We start from the raw sequence: 25,464 nt of genomic DNA, 5'->3' as shown, positions 1-25,464 counted from the left end.
CAGTGGGGCCAGCCTTGCTGTGATCTGTTCATGTCCCCATTGAACAACAAATGTAGCAGCTACTTTACCCTAATCCCCCCACAGGGGGAATTCCCGAGGGATGCTGCACTTCACGATTGGCCCCTGGTCTCCTTTATGTGTATCCTCCCACTCCATTAATTCCCAAATTTCTTCAGAAAGCTGCAAGGTTGATTAGCAAGGTCATCCTCATTACCCATTATTGGCCTTGACAAATTTGGTTTCCCTTCCTTTGGCTTCATGTAATTTAACCACTTTTGGTTCTGGATCCAACTCCGGACCTCCTGTCTCACCCAAAAGGTATGACACATTGAGACATAGTGAATCACAGGCTGACTGCCTGGTTCCTCCAGTTCCATTAATAGCCAGACAACCTATTCTCTCTTCTCCAGTTTGTCATATTCTTTTGTCCTCCAATAAACCTTCCACCAGAAAACTGTACTTCTTCAAATGGAAGAGATTTGTTTTTTGGGCTCAAAATTGTAATATTGAACCTTTTTCAGCTCCAGTTCATAATATCTTGGAATTTCTAGCACATCATTTTGAAGAGGGACCTAGTTTTACTAATAGTAGAGTACTGTTAGCAATGATGTTCATCGTGTTACCCTGCTGTAGTCATCACACTTGGGTTATCCTGCCATCAGGCGGTCCCGCAGTCTGCCCAAATTCCAAAGTCTTGGTCCAGCGTCGGTTGCTGTTGCTTCTTCCCTGACGTCAGAGCACCAGGGGTATATCAGAGGCATCCGACGCCATTTTCTTCAGTCTTTCTTGCCGCGTGGTACCCAAAGCAGAAGCAGTTCGCAAGTGCCGGTCGTCCGACACCTGAGATTTTCGAATCGAGTTTCAGTCCGAAGTCTTCAAAGCTAAGTACCCCGTTGGGGAAGCTTTTCTTGCCTCAGTCCGATGTCAGAAAAAGTTAACAATTGCATTTCTTGTGGGAAGCAAATACCTCATAAGGACTTTCATTCTTTTTGTATACCTTGCCTAGGCCCAGACCACAACATCACTGGTTGTTGGTTTTGTGCTAGGTTCAGTAAGCGAACTATTAAGCGACGCTTTGATTTTGCACGACACTAAAGGCCTAGACAAGAGGAGGACTATGCCTCCTTTGATCAACTGTCTGTTTCCTAAGGCTCCTCTGAGGAACAGGATTACTCCTTTCCACCTTATGAAGATTCTGATGCTGAAGACTCCATTCCCTCAGCTTCTCCCCCTGAAGATTATTTCTTTGGGGAAACCTTACATACCATGAGGGAACATTTCCACTGGGAAGGTCAGGACTAGTCCGACTCAGAGAAAAGGCTCCAAGAGTTTCTTTTGCTCCCCCAGCACAGACTCCTTGCTATCCCCCCAGTTTTGGACATTGCAGATGATGTTTTTTTAGAATCTAGTCTAAATCCAGATTCTCTGCCTCCTGCTCCAGCCAAACCAGATAGATACTATAGAGTGCCTGACTCGCACAAATTCCTAAACAAAAGTCCTGTTGCTGATCCAGAGACAGTCTCCCAGGGTCCCAAGGGGGCTAAGGTTTCTATGGCTAAAATTCCTGTACCCTCTGAAAGGGACTCCAGAGCACTAGATAGGTGGGGGAAGAAGGTTTACACCTTAGCTATGAGAGCACTAAATTGTCAATTTCACATGCTTAAATACCAGCAATTCCTAATGTCTCAAATAAAACAAAAGATGGGCACGCACCCTCAACAGTCTGAATTCAAGGAAATGCAGGATCTGTTGCATGCAGCTGAATAGGGGGGAAAACATACTTTACAATGTGGTTTTGATGCCTTGGAAGCTTCCTCTAGAGCAGCTGTTACTGGGTCTGTTATACGTAGGCATGCTTGGTTAAAAAAACAATCTCTGCCTGATCATGTTAAAGCAAAGTTACTAGATGCACCCTTACAGCAGGAAGTCTTATTTGGGATTAAAGCGAGGAGGTTTTAAAGAAAATGGAGGATAAGGCAAAAATCTATGCAGACGGTCAAAGATTTCTTACAAGTACAGCCCCCACGCTTCATCAGAAATTGGCCAACAAAAATTGGTCCTTTCCAGCTTCTGACAGACCACAGAGGGGTAAATACAGGTGCCAAAGGGGCAGAGGACAAGCACAAATCCCTTACAAACCCCGCCAATGGGGCACTGCAACACAGAAGGGAGGAGAAGACAGGCCACAAACTACTAGAAGGCAAGCACAATGACTTATACCTCAAACTGCCAAGCAAAACTCTCTTGGCAGCTCCCTTGGGAGGAAAATTAGCACTTTTTGCAGACAACTGGCGCATCGTCACAAAGGACAAATGGGTCCTAGACATTATCTCACAAGGATACAGATTCCATTTCCACACCTTGCCAAGGATAAAAGGAATGCCAAACCTGCCACAAAATCAATGGGCAGAGGCACAAAAACAAATTACAGCTCTCATGGACATGAGAGCCATTCAACTGGTACCTACACAGGAGCAAGGCCAAGTATTTAACTCAAGGCTCTTTCTAGTCCCCAGATAGGACAATGCTCGGAGACCCATTCTGGACCTTTCAATTTTAAACACCTTCTTGCAAGTACCCAAATTCAAGATGCTAACACTACAGCAGCTTCTTCCCATGTTGGGCAAGAAAGCTTGGCTAGTAACGTTGGACCTCAAGGAGGCATACCTGCATGTCCCTATCAGACAAAATTGCAGAAGATACCTCTGTTTCATTGCAGGTTCAACCCATTACCAATTCTCTGCATTGCCCTTTGGCTTATCTACTGCGCCCAGGGTCTTCACAAAATGCCTGGCACCAGTAATTGCATACTGCAGACAAAGAGGAATTCAAATATACCCATACCTGGACGACTGCCTCATCCAAGCAGAAAGCAAAGACATTCTCTTACAGCACCTGGCTTTTGTAAAACATCTTCTAAGTTGCCTAGGGTACAATGTAAATGAAAAGAAATCAAAACTAGTGCCCTCACAAAATATGACATTCCAGGGTGCCAGCTTGAATACAGCGGCCCAGATGGCTTATCTGACGCCAGTCAAACAACTACAATTAACTCAATACTTCAGAGCAATGGCAACAAAGACCCAACTTCCTGCAAGAATAATTCTGCAGGCCTTGGGCTTCATGGCATCTTGCATACTACTAATACCATTTGCAAAACTGCATATGAGGAAATTACAATGGTACCTAAAAAGCGTATGGACTCAACACAGCCACAGCTTGGAAACAATGATACCTCTCATTCCCTGCCTTCAACAGGAGTTCCTGTGGTGGTCACAGGCATGTCACCTCAACAAGGGTCAGCCTTTCACCTTACCCCCAGCCAGGCAAACTATGACAACAGATGCATCGGACTATGCCTGGGTGGCACACATGGCAGGACGGTGCATTCAAGGCATATGGACTGCAGATCAAAGGAATATGCACATCAATCAAGAAGAAATGCTAGCTGTACAAAATGCTCTGACAGCCTTCAAGGACCTCTTACATCCAGGACAGCTTATCATAAGAACAGACAACACCACAGTAATGTGGTACATAAACAAGCAAGGGGGTACATACTCCTACCCTCTATGCAGGCAAGCAATGACCTTGTGGAACACAGCACTGGCGTACCAAGTTCAATTACAAGCTCAATTCCTGCCCGGAAAAAAGAACACATTGGCAGACGACCTAAGCAGAAACATCATGGATCCCCACGAGTGGAAACTGGATCCACAAGTATTTACAATGATAACTCAAAAATGGGGGCTCCCAGACATAGACCTATTTGCCAGCCCCCAAAACTATCAACTAACAAAATTTTGCACAAGGACTTTTCACCATCAAGCTTGGAAAGTGGACGCACTCTCATTCAGTTGGAAAATGCTGACAGTATATGCCTTTCCACCATTACCCCTTCTCACAAAGGTGCTGCTGAAAGTCAGGATGGAGAGTCCCCGAATGATACTCATTGCCCCAGACTGGCCACGCCAGCACTGGTACCCACTATTAAGGAATATGGCCCAGGGCCCACCATGGATTCTGCCACAAATTACCCGTCTGCTCACACAGCAAGACAATCAGATTCTACATGGCCAACTCAAAACCTTAAACTTGGCTGCATGGCAAATCACCTAAGCAACCAGCCAGCTCCTCTCTCACAAGCTGTTATGGATGTTATTCTGGAGGCCAGGAGGCCCAGCACCAGGAAAGCCTACTCAGACAAATGGAAAAGGTTTTGCGCCTGGAACCAAGCTAAAGGCCAAAATACCCTTCAGCCTGACATACCTCAGATTTTGCAATATTTAACTGAGATGCTACACAAAGGGCTTTCTTTCTCATCTATTAAAATCCACGCCTCAGCTATTTCATCTCACTACAACATGGATTCTCTCTTATTTTCACATCCACCCCTAAGGCAGTTTCTCAGAGGGGCCAAAAACATTAGGCCTCCGAGGAGAGCACCAACACCTACTTGGGACCTCAACTTCGTTCTGGAAAAACTTACGCTGCTTCCTTTTGAGCCAGCTTTCTCAGCTGACTTAAAGTTTATATCATGGAAGACTGCCCTGCTGCTAGCAATTACTTCAGCAAGAAGAGTTTCAGAGCTTCAGGCACTAATGGCAGTAGAGCCTTTCCTCATTTTTCATCAAGACAGAGTTTCTCTACGGACTAACCCCTCCTTTAATGCCTAAGGTAGTATCCAGTGTGGCTCTAAGTCAAACCATCCATGTACCCACCTTCTTTCCAAGTCCACAGAACAAAGGAGAAAGACTCCTACATTCCTTGGACATTCACAGGCAGCTACGTTACTACTTGGATAAAACTAAGTTTTTCAGAAAATCTGACCAGCTTTTTGTATCTTATGCTACAGCAACACAAGGAAAGGCTATCTCAAAACAGACCATTTCCAAATGGATAGGACATTGCATACGTTTTTGCTACACCCACCATGGAAAGCCAGTTCCTGCTGGCATAAGGCCCCACTCTACCAGGGCAGCAGCTACATCTACAGCCTACCTCAGGGGGGTGCCACCCAAGGATATTCTGGAAGCTGCAACTTGGAGTTCAGTATACACCTTCACCAAACATTACCACTTACCACTTTAATCTAAAACTAGAGCTGGCTTCGCCACTGCAGTTTTGCAGGGCCTTCTAGCCTCCTCTAACCCTGTTTGACTCCACCACCCATCCTTAGCTTTGGGATTCTACCCAAGTGTGATGACTGCAGCAGGGTAACACGATGAACATAGTACAGTTTTGTACCTACCATAAATGTAGATGTTTGAGTGTATACCCTGCTGCAGTCCAGGTTACCCTCCCTTCATCCCCTCTGAACTAGCTCAGCTTATCTCTACCACTCTATCCTATACTACCGCTGTGGTGTATTTGCTTGTGCATAAGGGTTTTGTTTTATTTTCATATAGCTATATGTATATATATATATATATATATATATATATATATATATATATATATATATTTTGCCTAGCTATTAGGGGCACCTGACATGTGGGGCAAGAAAAACTGAAGAAAATGGCGTTGGATGCCTCTGATATACCCCTGGCTCTCTGACATCAGGGAAGAAGCGACAGCAACCGATGCCAGACCAAGACTTTGGAATTCGGGCCAACTGCGGGACCGCCTGATGGCAGGATAACCCAAGTGTGATGACTGCAGCAGGGTATACACTCGAACATCTACATTTATGGTAGGTACAAAACTATACATTTCCAGTTTTCACACTGGAATAGGTGGTTCTTCTGTAGTGTCCCATATAAGTTGAGCAAAGCCTTTTTAAAAGGCAGTCTACTCGTAAGGCCACCTTTTAAAGATCTTAATCTCCCTTGTGACCTTATCCTTGTACTGCAGTCTCTTACACAATCCCCTTTTGAACCTTGGGCAGAAGACTTTCTGAGATTGTGTTTAAAACCTCCATACTTGATTTTTCATAAAGACAGAGTTACCTTACATACCAACCCGACTTTTCTTCCAAAGGTGGTGTTAGACTCCAATATAAATCAATCTATTCATTTGCCAGTATTCTTTCCCAAATATTCTAACAAAGGAGAATACATCTTACATTTATTGGATGTTCATAGACGGTTACGTTTTTACTTACATAGGACAAAAAAATCAGAAACTCTGATCAATTATGTGTTTCATATGCGGAGCCAGCATTGGGTAAACCAAATACCAAAGTTATGCTATCTAAGTGGATAACAAATTGCATTTCGTAGTGTGTAACAAATTGGGCATTGCCGTGACAAAACCTGTTTGAGCCCATTCCATAGATCCATGGCAGCTTCCTCAGTTTTTCAAACCAGAGTGTCCATGGATGATGTTTGTGCAGCAGCTACTTGGGCTTCTCCCCATACCTTTATTACTCACTACAAATTAGATCTGCTCACCAGAGGAAGGGTATCTTTTGGTTCTATGGTGCTCAGGAATAGCCTTTCTTGAGTCCGCCCTGGAAATTAGATAGCTGGGGACTCTGCCCCAACAGTTTAGGACAGAATGAAAATTGACAACATCAAATAAACAGGTTATGAACTCACCACAATGTTCCATCTGTGTTGTCCATTTTCATTTTTTCTTGACTCCCCTCCCATCGACCCCCATCCTTAAGGCTTCTGGAAGAGTGAGTGCTTAGGGGACATATATGTCCTTATATTTTATTTAAGCTCCAGATATAGATTCTCCATAGTAATTTCCATTTTTTTACTTTCTACTAAGGCACCAAACAAGATCTGAGGTAATTAGGGTTGGTGCATTATGGGTAAGGGAGAAGCTCGAGAGTTATTGTTTGTCATGAGCTTTAGCAATGGCCGAGTCACATCCAAGGGATCGGATCTGAACCCAGCAGTTGAGGAAGAATGAAAATGGACAACAGAGATAGAACGCTATGGTGAGTTCATAACTTCTTTTTATAGGTCGATCAAAATTGCCTGCAAATACTTTTGCTAAGTTTTAACTAAGAGATCGGCGCCATTATGCTTTATTAGTTAATACATCCTGCAAAGAAACATATGAGTATTGTACACATATCTTGACAAATTTTTCTGGAAAACACTGAAAAATGATGCATTTCTGCCCCAAAATTGTCCATGTTATCTGACCGCAGTCTTAAACAGAAGAGATGCTTTTAAGTAAGATGTAGACAGCCTAAGTTCTATTCCACTTAACTAGTGCAGTACTTTTGTTACGTAAATAAAGTATGGTTCAGTACAGTAACACTAATGCATTGTATTCCTTTACGCTGAGCCTGACACACTGACCTAGCAATTCGGTGGTCTTATTTTATATTGGCAAAGCCCTCCTGTACCTTTTAAGTAAAGGGCCACATCTCCTTCACCCCTAACTTGGAGACTGCCAAATCTAGGAGTAAGTCATACTCAGCAAACTGACTTATGTGTGTTGGGACAGTAAATGGCACCCACATAAATGATTTAATTGATGAACTAATAGCAGCTGAATAGTAATATTAGAGAGAAACTATTACTGCTGCTCTTACTTCTACTTGGCTTTATAAATTTTGTATTTATCCATTTATAGATGGCAGCATTTCTTTACTGTTTGTTAGAAGCTGCATTTATAAAATTAGATATTTTAAAACTTAAGAACTACACAGAAAAAAATTGTTTTATGAGGCACTGTCAGGCATCAGGTGCTTGATATTCATTGTACACATCATTACAACAAGTTGACAATTCCAAACAGAATTCACAAGCACTTTAGAGGAACCATCTCTTGTGGACCAACTTCTCTGCAGCTGATAAAGAACTCACCTCATCAGAGGCCAAAGTGGTCTTGGACAGAGGTTTAACTGAACAAGCCTATGATAAAGCTTTTGCTTACATTTTACTCATTAATGATAGCTGTACGTGGCCTTCACTGACTGACTGCATTGATAGTCTGTCAGTATTGTTTAACAGTGTGCCACCCATCAGCTTAATGAAGCCTCAGTTGTGGAAAGCCAGGTAGCTTTCAGCACACCTCTACACCATGATAACTGTAGGAGGGGAAACAAGGGTTGGCAGTGCCACCTGATACTAAAAAGGTAGCAGCTTGCACACCTTGCGGTATGGAGAAAGTGCATCTCTGAAGTGTTCTTAACACTGCTTTGAAGGAAAATGGTAGTGCTTTTTCTTGTTAGAGAATGAAGGGGACAGTCATGAGCTTTTTATGTTCTTTCCTTAGCCTCTATCAGACCCAGAATGCACCATAAATGATCTGATGGAGACTAAGGAAAGAGTATAACAATCTCATGTAAAATTCAGGCTCGATATTAGGCCATAGACAGGGCTCAGCTTAACACATTTTTTTTCTGGTGACAGCTGCACTGAATGAAGATAGCTGCTTTTTAGTGTATTTTTTCTTTCCTTTTTAAAGAGTGCAAAACTACTTGAAGTGAAGTGATTAAAAATATTGGTAACAGAGAGTTAAATATAAAAAAGGGGAAGAAAAATAGAGGGTTAACTAATCTGGACCTTTGAAGAAGTACTGTTTTTCAACTGTGATTGCGCAGACCTTAGATGCTGTACAGACTGAGCTGCCAGTTTCACACTGCTCAGCACAAGGTAGCTCATATACGTGCTTTACAGAAGATCTGTTCTTCCCATGCTGAACTTGGTGTAGAAGTACCTGAGGAAGACAACTAGGTAGAGAGTCTGCTCCTGCGGTACTGCTGCACTGTCTTCCTCATCTAGGATACTCCATTCCTTTATAGCTTTAAGGGCTTCAGCTGGTTCTGAATAAGTTTTAATCCCCCTCCCCCCAACACACACACACGCGCACACACACACACACACACACACACACACACACACCAGGAAGAATACATTGAAAAAGAGTGGATATGCAAGAGAAAAATCGTAATTTTTCTGGTGACAGGACTGCATTAGTGGGGTGAAACATCCTATTTTGCTTCTTATTCCAAACATAAAAGTCCTTCTTTCAGTACACTCACAGCTTTATAAAACAGATTTTCTTTGTTTGATCAATGGTGCAGTACTGCTCACTAGTGGAAAATATCCTGCCAAGGATACCGTATATCTGGCCAGTATACCCTTCCTGTTGCAACATATGTCGGTCCTTTGCAAGAGAGTACATTTCTCAGAACTTTCTTGCTGCCATCCTGAGAGGAAAAACTACACCACATTTCAATTTTATCTGTTAGACATATGGTCTGTGCCATTTTCTAATTGTTGTAGACAGATAAGTATCCCTGTTGGGGACCCTTCCTGTTTCACTTACTTTTTTACTGTTTTTGTCAGTTTTTCATGTCAGCTAAGAGAGGTAAATGAGCCTGTGGTAGGCAGATTCCCTACAAAGATAATCATTCAAGGTGCTTATTCTGCCAAGGTGTTGACCATAATTTTAGGGAGTGCTCCATTTTGTAAGTCCTTTGTTCCTAAGACAGGAGCAGCTAAGCCTCTTTGAAAATTGTTTTTAAAGAACCAGAGATATAAAGAGCTAGAGCAAGGTAAGCTGGCCTCCTTCCTATCTCTTTTGGACATCCCTCAGCAGCCATAAAAGAAAGTTAAGAAATCTAAACTTTTTGTTATTTATTTGTTTATTTATTTATATTTGTTGACCGGGAGTGCCCGACTGGACGTAGGTTCATTTTCAGCGGAGGCCCGGGGAGAAAAGCTCCACAGTTAAAAACAGACAGTAGTTACATTGGATTACATAGCAATTAACAATTTACATAGCAATTACTTACAACATATTTACAGATGAAGAACATAGTACATCAGTAGACAACTAGAATCTTTATCTGTGAAGTACATAACAGACATTAACAAATGTTACAAGAAGAAGTTCCTGCTGTATAATAAGTACTGGCTTATGAGTATCTGAGCTTGCTATAATCAAGGTAGTTAGTGGAGTGGAAAGAAATCTATCTAAACTTTTGGCAATTTCTGTTGTCCAGTCAGAGCCAGATGTCTTTGTCAAGGCACATGGTGAGACTGCGAACTGCTCGGCTTCTGTGCTACTGCTGACATGACCCCCTCTGGAGATCAACGAGGCACAGCTTTAAACAAGTCTTATCCAATTGATCAGATGACAGTCATGGTCACAAAGGAGGAAACCCAGCTGGTAATTTCTGATGGGCCAGATGGCATGCTGTTGATCCCTGTTTGAGAAGACTTCCTGGGTAACATTACAGAGGTACGTCAGGAGTCCGCTCCTTCTTGAGTTATTTCTGCTGACACTTCTAAAAAGAGAAAGCAGAAAACAAAGCATACTTCCCCTCCCATTTCCTGTTCTCTTGCTGATCCAAAGCAGGAGTGGTATAATTTTTAAGGCCTTTTTAAAGCTGTCATGCCTTTGAAGCCTTCTCATTTTCTATCCAACCCCTCCTTCACTCTTCAGAGGAGTAAGAGGGATACTTCTTTAGAGAAAGAGGACTCATCAGATTCAGATGTGGAATATTTGGCAATCTGGCATAGTCCTCACATATTCGCTGTCCTATTGGATATGAATCAGAGGATGAAGACATACTTTCTCTGACTCCCTTAGAGGAATTGTCGTTTGGTGACAGTATTTTACAGATGATGCAGGACTTCCTTAAGGAAGACAAGCAAGTCTCTGAAGTATATATAGATACTATGACTTGTTAAACATGGATGTCCCTAAGCATTCAGACATCCCTCCTGTACTGAATGCTTTACAAGATACATTCTTGTCTGCTTGTTTGACACCTAACTCACAGTCACCTGCTCCTAAAAAATATCTCATAAATGTCTGTATAAAAACCCTTCATTAGGCCCTACTGGGATTTCAGTTGAATCTGACAATGCATCCAATATCTTACCTTCTGCTAATGACCTGCCTAATGAAAAGGATAATAGAGTTGTGGCTAGGTATTGGAAGAAAGTATATACCTCTGCTGAACTTTCTTTCCTTGCCATAAACTATCCAACCCACAAGACCAGCTATCTGTTGTCTATTTTTGACAAAATGAACCAACTAATTTTTAGACATTCCTGACTTAGATAACAAGACTTCCTTATTGTCTTTGTTTGTCCTACACATGGGTTGCAAAACATTTTGTAAAACATGTCAATGTTGCTGTTAATGTCTCTTCCAGGGCTGCAGCAACTGTATCTGTTTTAAGAAGATATTCATGGTTATGACTGCAGTCCCTTTCCTGGTGATGTCAAGGCTAACTTCCTGGATGCTTCTTTGGGCAGTCAATTTTTTGTCTGTCATCTGCTGAAATATTTTTACAAATCTGCAAGTGAGAGGAATATTATGTAAGATTTTAGACAATTTTTGTTTTAATGTCGTGTTAAAACTCCAGAGGAATTTCCATCTAAAGCTGGGTATTTCTTTAGCAAGACCAAAAACACAAAAACAATCTCTTAAAAAGATGCTGCAGGAGAAACCAAAGTCAGATTTCAGAGGACCTAAATGACCCTTTACTGACAAGTCTTCAAACTTCTGCCATCATCTCTGCCTCATCCACCTCAGCCAACCTTTCTTTTTTTCAGAGAAACTCTCAGTCCCTGCCATGTTGGAAATCAATATCATTAGACATATGGGTGCTCAGCATAACCCAGAAAGGCTATAAACTACCCTGGGATCTCCTCACACATGGGAATGGGAATTCCTGAAGTATCTGCAAGCCAATAACATGTTTAATCAATCTTACAACATCTGTTTCATCAGGGTAACATAGCAGTTGTTCCACATCATCAAAAAGGATAGGGATTTTATTCAAGACTTTTCATTGTGCTAAGAAAATAGAGCACATGGATGCCAGTGTTAGACTTCTCCATCCTGAACATTTTCATAAGAATCACAAAATTCAAAATGTCTTCTTCCAGTGATCCTTCCACAAATCATATTGTTTCTGTTGGAACTGAAGGGCATCTACCTTCATGTTCTTGTTCATCCAGATCACAGAAGACTCTTAATGTGTTATGGTGTGGGATTACATTTTCAGTTTTTGGCTTTAGCCTTTGATCTCACTGTAGCTCCCAGGCTATTGACAAAAGGTTTAGCGCCTGTGATAGCATTCTGCAAGCTCCAGCTTATTTATATATACCCTTGTTTAGATTATCTTCTAATCCAGTCTACTTCAAAAGAAAAACTCTGCAGGATCTAGTTTTCCATGGGTCTATTTCTTCATTTTAAGTTTCACCCTAAATCTGAAGAAATCCACTCTGCATACTTCACAAAAATCTGGGCTTTTAAAGTTACCACCTGGACACTTCTTGCATGCTGGCATTCCTTCTTCAAAAGAAAAATTTCTGACCTCTAACTGTGAATCAATTCTAACTTTAGAAGTGACCTCTGCATTGGACATTCTGAGAGCCATGGGATTCATAGCTTCAACAATACAAATGATTGCATTTGCCAGACTTCACATGAGGAAGATTCAGTGGTACTTCATGTCAGTTTGGGCACAGCATTGCCACCCTGTGAACTTCTGGATTCTTCTTTTACCATTTGTGAAGAAGGAATTTCTTTGGTGGAAGAGCCATATATCACTCAACCTGGGAGCAGCCTTTCTATTTCATTTTCCCCATCAGAAAATCTCCACAGATGCTTCAGATCTAGTTTTGGGAGTCTGTTGTATGGTCCAGACAGGACAGGCACATGCATATAAATATCAAGAAAATTAAAGCCCTGATCTTGGCACTTCAGAGCCTTCATTACCTCTGGTCTTCATGGACCCTATACATTTTGACATGCAAAATCACAGATATGAAGTTGTTCTATCTCGCCGTTCATTCTTACAGATGGGTTTGGATCCGATCCTTGGCTCCGAGTCGACCAACTACAAAGCTTGAGGTCTTAAGACAGCTCGAGGCCAGGTCCCTATCCCATGATGCACCTTGAGTTACCTCAGATCTAGTTTGCTGCTGTAACAGATTGGAGGTTTCCTCACAGCTTGGGCCAGTATAATATTTTTTCTAGAAAAAAATTTCTCTTTAATAATACTTTTCAACTTTATAACTGTATAACTTTTATATCTTGTTAAACTAGTGTTAGCTTTAATAGTGATAGTTACTTATAGTCCTTTTGGCAGTCATTTATATAGGCCTTTAATATCTCCCTTCCCTTTTTTAGTGTGCCTTTTTATAGATTAGAATAAGATTTAGTAGTTTAGAAGTGTGTTTTAGCAGACATTTATAGTCTTTAGAGTGTGTTTATACTAAAGATAGTTAGTTCATATTTAACTTTATAGAGCTCATTTGTTTTTTAAGGGCTGCTTACTATTTAAATTCTATAGTGTGGTTTGAATTTGTTGAACATTTGAGTGTGTGTGTGTGTGTGTGTGTGTGTGTGTGTGTGTGTGTGTGTGTGTATTTTTGATAATACCTTTAATACAAGTTTTTCTTGTGTGCATTTAAATATTTTTCATGGCTGGCCAGGATAAGGAGAAACAACCCAAGTCTGGGTTTAAAAAATGTCCAAAGTGTGGATAAAAATGTCCGTGACTGATGGTCATGTTAATTGTGTTTATTGTTTGGGTGCTTTGCACTTGCAAGAGAGTTGCTCCATCTGCCATTCCTTTAGTAGCCATGTACTTCATGAAAGGAAAAGAAATTTAATTGACAGAGGGCTATTAAAATCATCCTTTCAAAAAGCTTTGGGCGACCATGATAAGGCTAGTCAATCTCCCAAATCTTCCAAGTTTTCTAAGGTTTCATCATCGGATTTGTCAGAAATCAAAAAAACCTTCAATGTCGGCTCCACAGCCTTTGGAGCCGAGCATCTTATCTTTTCGGAGCCGATCTCCAGTCCTGGAACCTGTCTCCACAGTATTGAAGTCACCATTCCTACAGTCGGTACCACCGCCTATCCATTCATCTCGGTCCTCGATAAGTCTATCCGGTTTGCATGTGGATCGTGTGGTCCAGAAGTTGTTACAGGCATCAGTGTTTGCAAAATTTTTATCGGTTCTGACCCAAGTGGTTTTGGAATTGAAAACTGTTACTCCATCTACTTCTTTTTCTCCACCGAGCCATACCGGTCCGTCAGAGCCGGAGGAGTTGGACCTTATGATTGTGGAGTCTTCGGAACCGACGCCTGCTCCAGTGCTATCGGTTCCAATTATTCAGACTTCCTCAGTGCCCATCAAGGAGTCTATGAGCCGACACTCACCGGTCGGGTCCGGGGAGGATAGTCGGACCAACCTGTCGGTTCCGACTTTACCTCTTGGGGCTTCGGCTTGGATGAGTTCGGCTCCTACCACTGGTTCAGAGCCCACTGTTCCGGTGCCAAGGAAACCATCTGTTTTTCGGATCCAGCAGTTCCTTCTCACCGGAGCAGAGGTGCTTTTGAGGCCATGAGGAGAGTAATGTCCCCCAGGACATCCACAACTTCAGGACCAACTACCTCTTCCCCAAAAGCACCTGTGTCTACTTCTGCCTTACAGATCCCTTTGAAGCATAGAGAAGCTGAGCCTCAGGAAGCCCCATTGGGTGGTTCCTGCTCTTCCGAGACCTCACCAGAAACTCCCACTGATGAGGTTCCCAGGAAGAGAATTTGAAAGAAGAAGCATCTAGACTCCCCACAGGAGTCTGTCACATCTGACACTGACTTAGATGAATCAGAAGGGTCCCCACAGTTCCCCTCTGAAGATATCTCATTTGCAGATATATTGGAAATCCTTAAACAGAGGAGTGGCTGGAAGTCTACCAACCCTACTGAAGACGAGTTGGCTCTCCTGAAGGCGTTCGTGTCTCAGCCCTCCACATCTTGGGTATCTCCGCTCTTCGATGAGCTTATGGAGCTGGTCTCATGAAGGGCGTGGGAGTCTCCAGACACCATGGAGCCTGTCCCTAGGAGGCCCAATAAATTTATTTCTGCCCCTCATGATAAGACCTTTCTCACTAAGGGAGTGCCTGTTGATGCCATGGTGGTGGTGGCGGCCACCAAAAAGGAGATGTCATAAACTTCTTCCTCTATCCATCCTCCTAACAGAGTCTCTAGGATCATGGATAGGTAAGGAGAAGCACATGTATAGTTCAGCGACTTTTGCCATGTGTTCGCTGAACTACCTTACACATTTCACAAGACTGCAAAGAGACATCCTAAAAGAGCTTGGAGATACTCTACAGGGTACGATAACTGAGGGAGCTTCAGAGAAGGTTGCATCCCAGCTTGCTACCCTTAATTCCATAGTGAACTTTTCTATGCGTCTGATCTCATATGCAGCTGATGGAACAAGTAGGGCAGCGGTTACAGGACTTGCTCTCAGGAGACATTCCTGGATGCGCTTATGTTCCTTTGCAGAGCCCTTTAAGTCATCCTTTGTCAACACCCCTTTTGATGGCTTGTCTCTTTTCAGGCCCAAAGTGAAGGAAACTTTGACCAGGTGTGAGCAGGAAGGAAAGACTCTGTCTGCCATCAGAGTCTGTTTTTCGCACCCCTACTAGACCTTACCCCAAGGGGCAAAAGGGAGGAAATATGTGGTTCCGAAAAGCCCAAGGAGCCTTTCTGGACACACATGGTGAACCCCCCTCCAGTGGCAGAGGAGGGGGAAATAATGGAAGATGCTGCCCTCACAAAAGAGGGGGTCTGTAAAACCAAAGCGACAGAGACCAGTTCTTTGGGAAGCCATACCAGCGCTCCTGAAAGGAGGCCTGACTGTCCTACTCTGAAGGCAGTGGGTGGTCACTTATTTTTGTATCCAGGCACCTGGCTAAAAATAACAAATGACAACTGAGTACAAAGCATAGTTTCTAGAGGATATTTTATTCCCTTCGCCACTCCCCCCCCATTGATAACAAAAATCCCAGACGTTCCCCCCAGTTACAGGGAACAAGCAACAGTAGAGGTCCAAACGTTGCTAGAAAAAAAGAGTCATCCAACCAGTCCCAGCAGACCAGATAGGATCTGGAACTTACTCGAGTCTTTTTAGTTCCAAAAAAGACAAGGGACTGGGGACCTATTTGGACCTCGGCAGGCTAAACATATCTGTCAAGAAGGAGAAGTTCCTGATGGTCACACTAGAGTCGATACTTCCCTTCTTAGGGAACGACAATTGGGTGTGCTCGATACATCTCCAGGATGCGTACTACTGCATAAAAATAGCCAGACCATCCATGGATCATCTGCGCTTCCAGCTGGGAGCCAATCATTACCAGTTTCGAGCCCTGCCCTTTTGTCTCACTACAGCCCCCAGAGTGTTCAAATGTATGGCAGTGGTCACGGCTCACCTGAGGCATTTGGGATTCCAGGCGTTTCCGTACTTAGATAATTGGCTCCTCACCACCACCACCAGGGATCAGCTGATACAAGCCAGGGACACCACACTTACTCTTTGCAATCAACTGGGCATTACCATAAGCTCAAAAATCTGCCATTGCAACATTTCATTTTTATCAGAGCAGAAGTGGACACCACCACCACTTTAAAACTTCCATCAGAAGGGATATCAGTACTTCGTCAACAAATTCAGAATGTCATATCCAGAGACAAGGTGCCAGCCTCAGAAGTGCTAAAGTTGTTGCGGACGATAGCAGCTGCAATAATAGCGATTCCGTTGGGTCATATGCACATGCAGATTCTACAATGGCTTCTGTTCACGCAATGGTCTTAGCAAGAGCTCCCAATGTCACATCTCATTATTCTAACAAACACATGCAAAAAGGATCTTTGATGGTGGTTGACCTCTCTGCAAGTAACGATAGGTCATCCTTTTATCCTACCCTCACCATCAGCCACAGTGACTGCGGACACTTCCCTGATCGGGTGGGGGGGGGGCATTTTCAGGAAAGAACAGCCCAAGGCACATGGACCGAACAAGAAACACATCTGCATATCAATGTCCTGGAGATGAGAGTGGTACTGTTGGCGTTGCAGTACTTTCAGGACTCTCTTCCTCTGTGGACAGTTGCGATTCAGATGTACAACATGTTGGTGGTCTGGTATTTAAACAAACAAGGAGGAACTAGGTCCTATCCCCTTTGTCGAGAGGCCCTTAGAGTATGGCAGTGGGCTACATCCACCCAGCGCTTTCTGATAGCAAACCACATCCCGGGGAAATCCAACATGATTGCAGACAAACTGAGCAGGGCAATTTTGTTGTCTCACGAATGGTCCCTCAAAAAAGAAATAGCGGAAAGAAAATTCTGCAGATGGGGCCAGCCTTGCTGCAGTCTCTTTGCTTCCCCCATGAACACAAAATGCAGAAACTACTTTGCCCTAATTCCCCCTCCGGGAGAGTCCCCAAGAGACGCACTCATACACGATTGGCCTCCAGGTCTCCTTTATGCATTCCCAGCAATTTCCCTAATACCCAAAGTATTACAGAAAGCCAAAGCCCTGGGAAGGACCATCATTCTAATAGCCCCTCATTGGCCTTGTCAGATTTGGTTTCCCTTCCTTCGACCTCATCTGTTGGAAGAGCCTTGGATTCTGGACCCAGTTCCGGACCTTCTGATACACTCATTGAGGGCTCTTCATCCCTCTCTTCTGTCCCTAAAATTGACAGCTTTGATGCTCCAATTCCCAACATAGCCAGGTTCCATAACCTCGTAAACAAAATGCAACATATCTTAATATCTTTTCACAAATCCTCTACTAGGAGATTGTACCTCAGCAAATGGAAAATATTTTCCATATGGGCTTTTCAGAATAACATTGACCCTTACCAAGCCTGTATTTCCTCTATATTAGAATTTTTGACTATACTTTTCAACAAAGGAGAGGCGGCAGCTACAATTCGTGTACAGCTTGCCGCCATCAGTAATTTTCATCTTGGTACTGAAGGCTTTAACATAATGTCACACAAGCTATCCAAAGCCTTTCTCAAAGGGACTTTCCACCTTATACCCCTGGAACCTAAATTTTATGCTCTCACGCATTATTCTCCCACCTTTTGAGCCAGCTTCTTCATGCGATTTGAAATTTTTGACTTGGAAGACTATCTTTTTAGTAGCCTGCTCGAAGAGTCTCAGAACTACAAGCCTTGTCCATAAATCCTCTGCATTTGTTTTTTCATGCTGACAGAGTTTCACTGCGAACAAATCATTCATTCTTACCTAAAGTTTGTACTGAAGCTAACCTTAACCTAATTATAGATTTACCAGTGTTTTTTCCTAAACACACCAACAATTTGGAGTATATGCTGCACAAACTTGATGTTCACAGACAGCTCAGATTTTACCTAGATAGAATCAAAGAATTCAGAAGATCCGAACAACTTTTTGTTTCCTTTTCAGATACTAGAAAAGGTATGCCTGTGGCACCTGTGGCAAAAACAACCCTATCAAAATGGTGTGTCCACATCTTCTGCCTTTTCAGTTAGGCTACCAATAGACAGTATTTGTGCAGCAGCCACTTGGTCAAAGCCTCATACCTTTGTCACTAATTACAAAGTCGATAGGGCCTGCAGGGACAGGGCCTCCTTTGTTTCTACTGTCCTGAGAAACATACTCCCATGAGCTACCCAAGAAAAGATGGTGCTTGGGACACTACCCATCTGTAAGAATGAACGGCGAGATAAAACAACTTCACATAAAGAAGTTATGTACTTACCATAACGTTCCATATGAGTTGTTCATCTCACCGTCATTTTTACTTCCCACCCTCCTAACCCCTCCTGGTTTTTTTCGAGGACCGAGATTCTAGTTTTATCATGGTTGCTTTGTCTTCCTATGGTTTTTACCTTAAAAAGTGACAGAATGGCATATGGTATTATTAGAGGCAGCAAACAAGATCTGAGGTAACTCGAGGTGCATCATGGGATAGGGACTTAGCCTCGAGCTATCTGAAGACCTCAAACTTTGTAGTTGGCCGACTCGGAGCCGAACCCATCTGTAAGAAATGAAGGCGAGATGAACAACTCACATGGAACATTATGGTGAGTACATAACTTCTTTTTATGTGGTATGTCAACAAACAAGGGGAAATGAAGTCCTATCATCTTTGCAGGTTAGCCATGAGATCTTGGGAGATTGCTATTCATCACAATCTGTTTCTCCAGGCAACTTAAATCCCATGAGAGATGGACTTAACAGCAGATTACTGGAACAGATCCAAGGTAGACCCTCAAAAGTGGATGTTATACAGAGAGGTCTTCCCAAAGGTTGTCCATCACTGAAGAACCCCTCAGAGAGATGTTTCTACCTTCACTATGAACAGACAGTCCAAATGCTATTGGATACCCACTTTTAGCCCGTTCAACAGTGGTTCCCATTGTTTCTCATCTAGCCAAGGGCAAGCACCACAAATTACCTTACAGGATAGACATACTCACACAATAAAAAGGCTCTGTTATTCATCCAGTCTTATGAACTATCATTTTGACAATTTAGATGATAGTATTTTAATGCAGTTCAAGCACCCTTTTTCTAAGAATGTGTTTGCAGATATTACAAGAGGCTAGGTAAGTAACTTGATACTAGAAAATCTTATATTTCCAAATGGAAGATATTTTCAATTTGATGCCAAAAGAAAGGGCAGGATCCTTATCAGCTGGGTATCCATGTTATCCTTACATACTTGTGTGAGTCAGTCAACTCTAGACTGGCAAGCTCTTCTATTAAAGGGTATTTGTAAACCTTATCTGCATGTTTGCCTATGGATCCATTTCTTTGCCTTGTTATGAGGTCAGACAATTCCTGGAAGGCGTCCTTCCCATCAGACCTCAAAAAAAGAAATCTATTCTTCTTCTTTTGTGGGACCTTAATTACATTTTGGGAAAGTTAATGCTCTCTCTCCCTTTGAATCTACATTGTTAACTTATTTAAAATTCTATACATGAAGGACACTTTTGTTTGTTGTTTTAACTTTTGCTAAGAGTCTCAAAGTTACAAGCTCATACGTCTTCTCTTCCATTCCTTCTTTTTCACAAAGGCAGGTTTCCATTATGAATAATCCTCCTTTTATGCCTAAGATGGTAAAATGAAATGTATTTAGACCATTCAGTCCATTTACCAATATTTTTCTATCCTATGAAGGTAAAAAGATGGCTTTTTTCGTATCAAGAAAAATAATCTATAGGTGGATTTTTCGGCCACTTCTTTTTGTTATACTGTTTGTGAGAAATCCCCTCCAAAGTCAAGTCAAAGCTCATTCTACTAGAGCTGTTGCCTCCTGCCTTTTTCAAAGGTCTAGACTCGAGAACTATTTTAGAAGCAGCCACTTGGTTTTCTGCACATTTAATGAACATTACAAGATAGATGCGGTTTCCAGAGCCAGAACTGGTTTTGCCAGACCAATTCTTCAGGGTGTTCTGGACTCCATTCCTATCATACCTCTCAACCTGTTAGAGCAAGAAATATGGACAAAGCCATTAATAAAAGTGGGACAAAGGCCCAAAAATAGGGACAATTTTTAGATATTGCTGTTACAAACTCAGAAATTTGGTAGAATAACAGGTTTTGCAGTAGCATGACTTTTTCTGAAGGATATGAAGTCTGAAAGTCAAATGTCTGTCATTATTTTTTAATGTCGATCTTTAATGATTTACCAATAATTTGTCAGAAAACCACAATTTTATGAAAAACGGACCAAAAATGTGAGGTGAAAATCTGTACAATTGAGAGTATACCTCAGTCCCTCCTCCCTATCACTATAAAAGCTTTAGGAATCTTCCCACTAGTGAGCAATACTGCAGCAGTGATAAAATGAAGGACATAGTACAACTATGTAGGAACTTACTGTAACAGCAGATGTTCAAAAAGATCACTGTTGCAGTGTTTTCACCGTCCTTTTTTACCCTTTCTTGTTCGTTTCCTGTACCTTAGCCAAGGTGTACCTGCCTTTCCCCTCTTTACTTTGCTGACTTGAGTCCTGCTGCTGCTTTTCTTAGCCTCAGTCTTCTCATTTTGATTCAATAAAACTCTGTGGACATTCCCACCAGTATGTCCCGTATGTACTAGCACATATCCAAATGCATAAGTTGCATGTCTGGTGTATGGAATGAGAGGAAGGAGCTCAAGCTTTGGTATACTGCCTCAGACTTATGGTAGCCTTTGCTGGATACCTCCCACTAGTGAGCAATACCACACCAGTTTTATGTGCAGACATCTTCTATTGTGGTAATTTCTTGTATAGCTGTACTTTCCTTCCCTAGCTACTACAATAAAGGTAAAACTTTATTATGCAGGCATTAGAAACCTTTCCATAAACTGCCATGGTTTTTGAGTTTGAGAATGAAGCCAGGCACAAAAACTTGGTGGGCACACTCAAAAGAGACATCTTGCAGTGTATGGCCAGTCAGCTTAGAAAGCAGTTCCCAGTCGACTGCAGCCTGTCTTCATTAGTTTTTATACAGTTGTCCAATGTGCACTCAATATTTCTGAATTCTTCCAAGATCTACTGCTAAGATTTCTGATGAAGCAACAGTAGTGTGCGTGTCCACTGCTGTTATTACAAGAGTGCTGCTGCCAACCGTGGTGGAAAGCAAAGGTATTTTATTTTCTTGTTATCAGTACCGGACTTCATCCAAAAGCTTCCAGTAAGTTTCTCCATGGATCAATCACAGTATCTTGCAATTCTCCAAGTTAACTTTAAAGACTAGAGCTGTTGTTTATTAAGTGGGGTGTGAAGGGGTGAACCTGCCACATTACATCATGCAGCCTTTCGTAACCAAAACTTTTGAACATTTTTTTTCTCTACTAGAAGAAGAGAGAGGATGAGCTTGATATGAAGAGGAGAAAAGATGGACTCAACCTTGTGATTCCCTTTGTCCCTTCTGCTGATAACTCCAACTTGTCTGCAGATGGAGAGGATTCTTTCATCAGTGTAGATTCTGCAATGCCAAGTCCTTTTAGTGAGGTAAGGCTGTCTCATTTTTCTATGGCTGTAAGTAAAGACATTACTTTCTGTTGCCTTACATGTTTTTTCTGTGTAGTCACCATTTACATTCTGCTGGCCCAGTAAAACATACAGTTTTAATCAACATTACACTTGAGACAATTGAATAGTAAAAGATGAAAATGAGGCATAAGATTTCACTTTTATGGCAGTTTTCTTTCATAGGACTGTTGATTGTAGAGGTTAAATGTTCAGTTCTTTTATCCACCTTTTTTACAGGTTCATGTCTGCAAGCATTCCTAGTTTTAATACATGAGAGGGAAACGTCACTAATCCTTACAAGCTAAGTCACTTGATTGTGCAACTTACTACTAATTCTTATCATTATTATTACCATTGCTGTTTATTATTTTAATGTTATGTAGCTGAGAACATATACCTTTCCATCAGAGACCTTATTACTGTAGTCAGCATTGCTGTACCCCGATAAAGTATACTAACTTCAAATTTGCTATGACTGTGAAATTGTTATGGGATGGGGGTTGGAGTTGTGGAAACCATTTCTGGATGTCAAGGTTGGAATGGTGTAACTGCTGTTTTAGGCTATAGGAAGGTATGTCATGTTTCCATTGCATCTCTGTTGGAGAAGCAGCAAGGAAGAAAAAAGACTGGAGTGTGTGACTGTGGAAGGAAAAGCCTACTAACTCCACATCCTTAAGGAGGATGATTCATCAGAGCAGGATTCAAAATAGAACTCATCAGCCACCAGATGGAGTTGTCAGCACTTTCTTGAAAGCTGCACGTTGGTGAAAACCTTATTCCTTGTTAAGAATATACCCAGATTTGCTGTGTAATATGAACACCCATAAGAGAGAGGGTGTGCTCAATGTGTCACAGTACTTTATTTTGTAAAAAGCAGGTATAAAAGAACCAGAATGGAGCTGGTATCTCACATATATTAAAGGTAGTATTAAGTGGACCACTGCCCAGGTTATAGATGAATCAAGTCTTTATCATGATTCTCCACTGCCCTCAGGGATCTGGAGTTACAGTAGTAGGTCATCTGTAACATTTCCTGCTGTCTTTCTACTTCTGATCATCTTCATAACTTTTATTGTAGAAGGAATACAAAGCTGTTTATGAAATAGGAGCTTTTAAAAAGTGGCTGTTTTAAAGGAAACCATTCAAGACTTGTCTCTAACTGTATTTTCAGACTATAGTACTAGTAAAAAATATGACCAGTCATCCAGCTGTTAGTAGCACAGATTATGCAGGCAGAAGGACTTTTGAAGCAAGTATCTGAAGCTGCAAAAACTCTTACCTTACCTTGTCTTTTTGTATTTTCCTGTTAGTAGAAAGTAGAGATACAGTGGTGCAACAATGAACACATGGTATAGAAGACAAATACGATGGTTTTGCAGGGAGAGCATCATGACCTCTTATACATTCACAGCTTTGTTCATATTTACAGGCTGTACGGTAGAACTCCCTAACTACTTTTTTTTTTTTTTTTATGTAGAAGCAACATTAAATAATATTTATAAACACCCTCTGCCTGGGGTACTTTCTCTTTGCCCCTAAGTTACATCAGCTGAGACAGAATGTATATGGCCTTTTTAGTTTGTCCTATGGAAATATGAGAATACCCCTGAAGGTGGAACTCTCATAATTCTTGGGTGTATCCAGAATTTACAGTGTCCAGCATTCTCCAGTTTGAGTTAGGTGAGCCCATTTCTTCTTGTGGAGGAAGAAGCAGGAGTTACCTTCACCCAGGTGGCTTGGGAGGGGGAAGGCAGTCTCAGATGGCTAAGGCCTTAAGTGCCTTTTAAGGTGAGGGGTTTTGCCACACTGAATCCATCTCTGGAGATTACCCTGCTCATTTTTTGGTAATTCAGGATTGTTGGATTACAAATAATTTTTTTCTCTGTGGTTTTCTGTCCATGAAAAGAAGATATGTACCACCACAACACTTTTTGTGCTCAGTACATGCAATTTCTTGGGTGGGGGATTCCTAATTTTAGTATACCTCTTTTCCCTTTGGCCTCTCTACTCTGCCCACAGGATTTACCAAGTACCTAGTCCCAGTCTTTGGCCACATAAGAAGTTATTTATCTGTTTAGTTATTCAGGTAGGTGAACTGGTTCAAGAAACTTTTTCAGTCACAAATCAGGTCAGAGAGGCCAGACCAATACAACTAAACATAAAACCGAATTTAAGAACAATTTATATAGAAATTTACATTGGCTTTGGCCATAATGTAATTGTACACGTAACACAGTATTGAATTTTCATTTAGAAACATAATTTTGAATTTTCAGGTAGGTGCAGTTCATTATTAACAGAGCAAATTAGCTTACAGTTCAGTACAAAAAACATTTCAGTGAACATAAGAGTTCGATAAGTATTAAGCCAGGAGATTGAACATGCTGTTGTTCCTTACTCTATAGGTTCTTTCCAGACCCTATCTCTGAAACACTTATAGTCATGATGTTTTATCAGATAGTTTTTTAGTCATAGTTTGAAGCTAGTAACTTTGATAACTTTTCTTACATCTTCGCATATACCCTTACCTGGGCATTTGCCCTTACAAGTGGACTTCACAGAAGGAGAGTCAGGGTAGTGTCAGTTATACCAGCCAATGCTTGCAACACCTGGTCATCTCTCTGAATCTCTCAAAGTCAGGCCTCCAAGAATGCCACTCCACAACCTTCCTAAGGGCAATCCTGGGCATAGTGGAGTGTTCAGTGTCTATTCCTCTGGTTAAGGGCAGTATTAGTGAGCCACTTCTTTCTTCTGTTATTAAACATGATAGTCTGTCTTTCTCAGTGCTTTAGGTGTGTGATGATACCCATTGTTATGGGAAATGAGGACAATCCTTTGGTATTTGATGAACCTTTGAGACCCACACTTCCAGTACCTGTAATCCCTTCTTCAGAGAAGGAGTCCTTCTGGTGGGTGCTAAGATCTCCTTTTACCTGGGTCTGACCACTGACACATCATACCTGATCTGCTGGCTGCACAAGGAACACCTAAAGGTTCAGAAAAGGGTGAAAACAAAACATACAAACAAAAATGCATTACAATTGCATGCTGTTAAGGGGTTCAGGTGGAGAGCTCCATGTCTTCAATCAATGGAACACTCGTACCTTCTCTCTGGTACCTGGCCACCAGCTTGGGTTACAACTGAGTGCTCAACACAAACAGTAAATATTTAGGAAAGTACTATTGAAATAACAAGAAGTTGAAGACTTCAATGATGTATTTGGTTGCAGCCAGAGAAAATCTTCAACTCTTCCTGTTTTTATTGTGGTAAATACCTTCTCCATAAAGTGGGATTGAGGCCCTACTATATGCTTTCTGCCTCTTCTTCTTATCCCTAATGTTATGACAAAGGTAGAAGGAAAAGACAGATGTTTTAAACATAACACATTTTTGGTCAAGACAGGTGTGGTTTTTCCAACTGCTCCAAGGCATGGGAGGATTCATGGGTTCTGCCATCAGAGATGAACCTACTGATTCAGCAGTAAGGGGCGACATACAACCCATGCTAAGGTCTCTGAAACTGAAAGCTTGAAAGATTTTATGCTAGTGCCCCAGAGGGACTTCTCCCATGTGTTTGATAACAAAAAGGCTAGGAAGCTAACATCAGAAAATCCTACCAGAGGTGGAGGAAAAGTTTTTGGCATCTTGTAGTATCCAGGGGGTGGACCTTGACTCAGCCAATATTCCAAAGATTCTTTAAGACCTCTAAGT

The 25,464-nt window shown here is 41.8% G+C and overlaps 1 protein-coding gene across 1 annotated transcript in view; it reads left to right on the top strand.

The window, feature by feature from the left end:
* Positions 1-25,464, top strand: part of INO80 (INO80 complex ATPase subunit) — a 2,478,170-nt gene that overhangs the window by 2,176,920 nt on the left and 275,786 nt on the right. The window contains exon 35 of the mRNA XM_044074204.1: positions 21,577-21,732. Coding sequence (XP_043930139.1) covers positions 21,577-21,732 — 156 coding nt within the window. The remainder of the gene's footprint in view (positions 1-21,576; positions 21,733-25,464) is intronic.

The sequence above is a fragment of the Protopterus annectens genome, chromosome 6.part0 (assembly GCF_019279795.1).
Source record: "Protopterus annectens isolate FY-2018-M chromosome 6.part0, PAN1.0, whole genome shotgun sequence".
Classification (NCBI taxonomy): domain Eukaryota; kingdom Metazoa; phylum Chordata; order Ceratodontiformes; family Protopteridae; genus Protopterus; species Protopterus annectens.
Note: the sequence above shows the minus strand (reverse complement) of the source record. Positions and strands in the feature narration are given on the sequence as shown.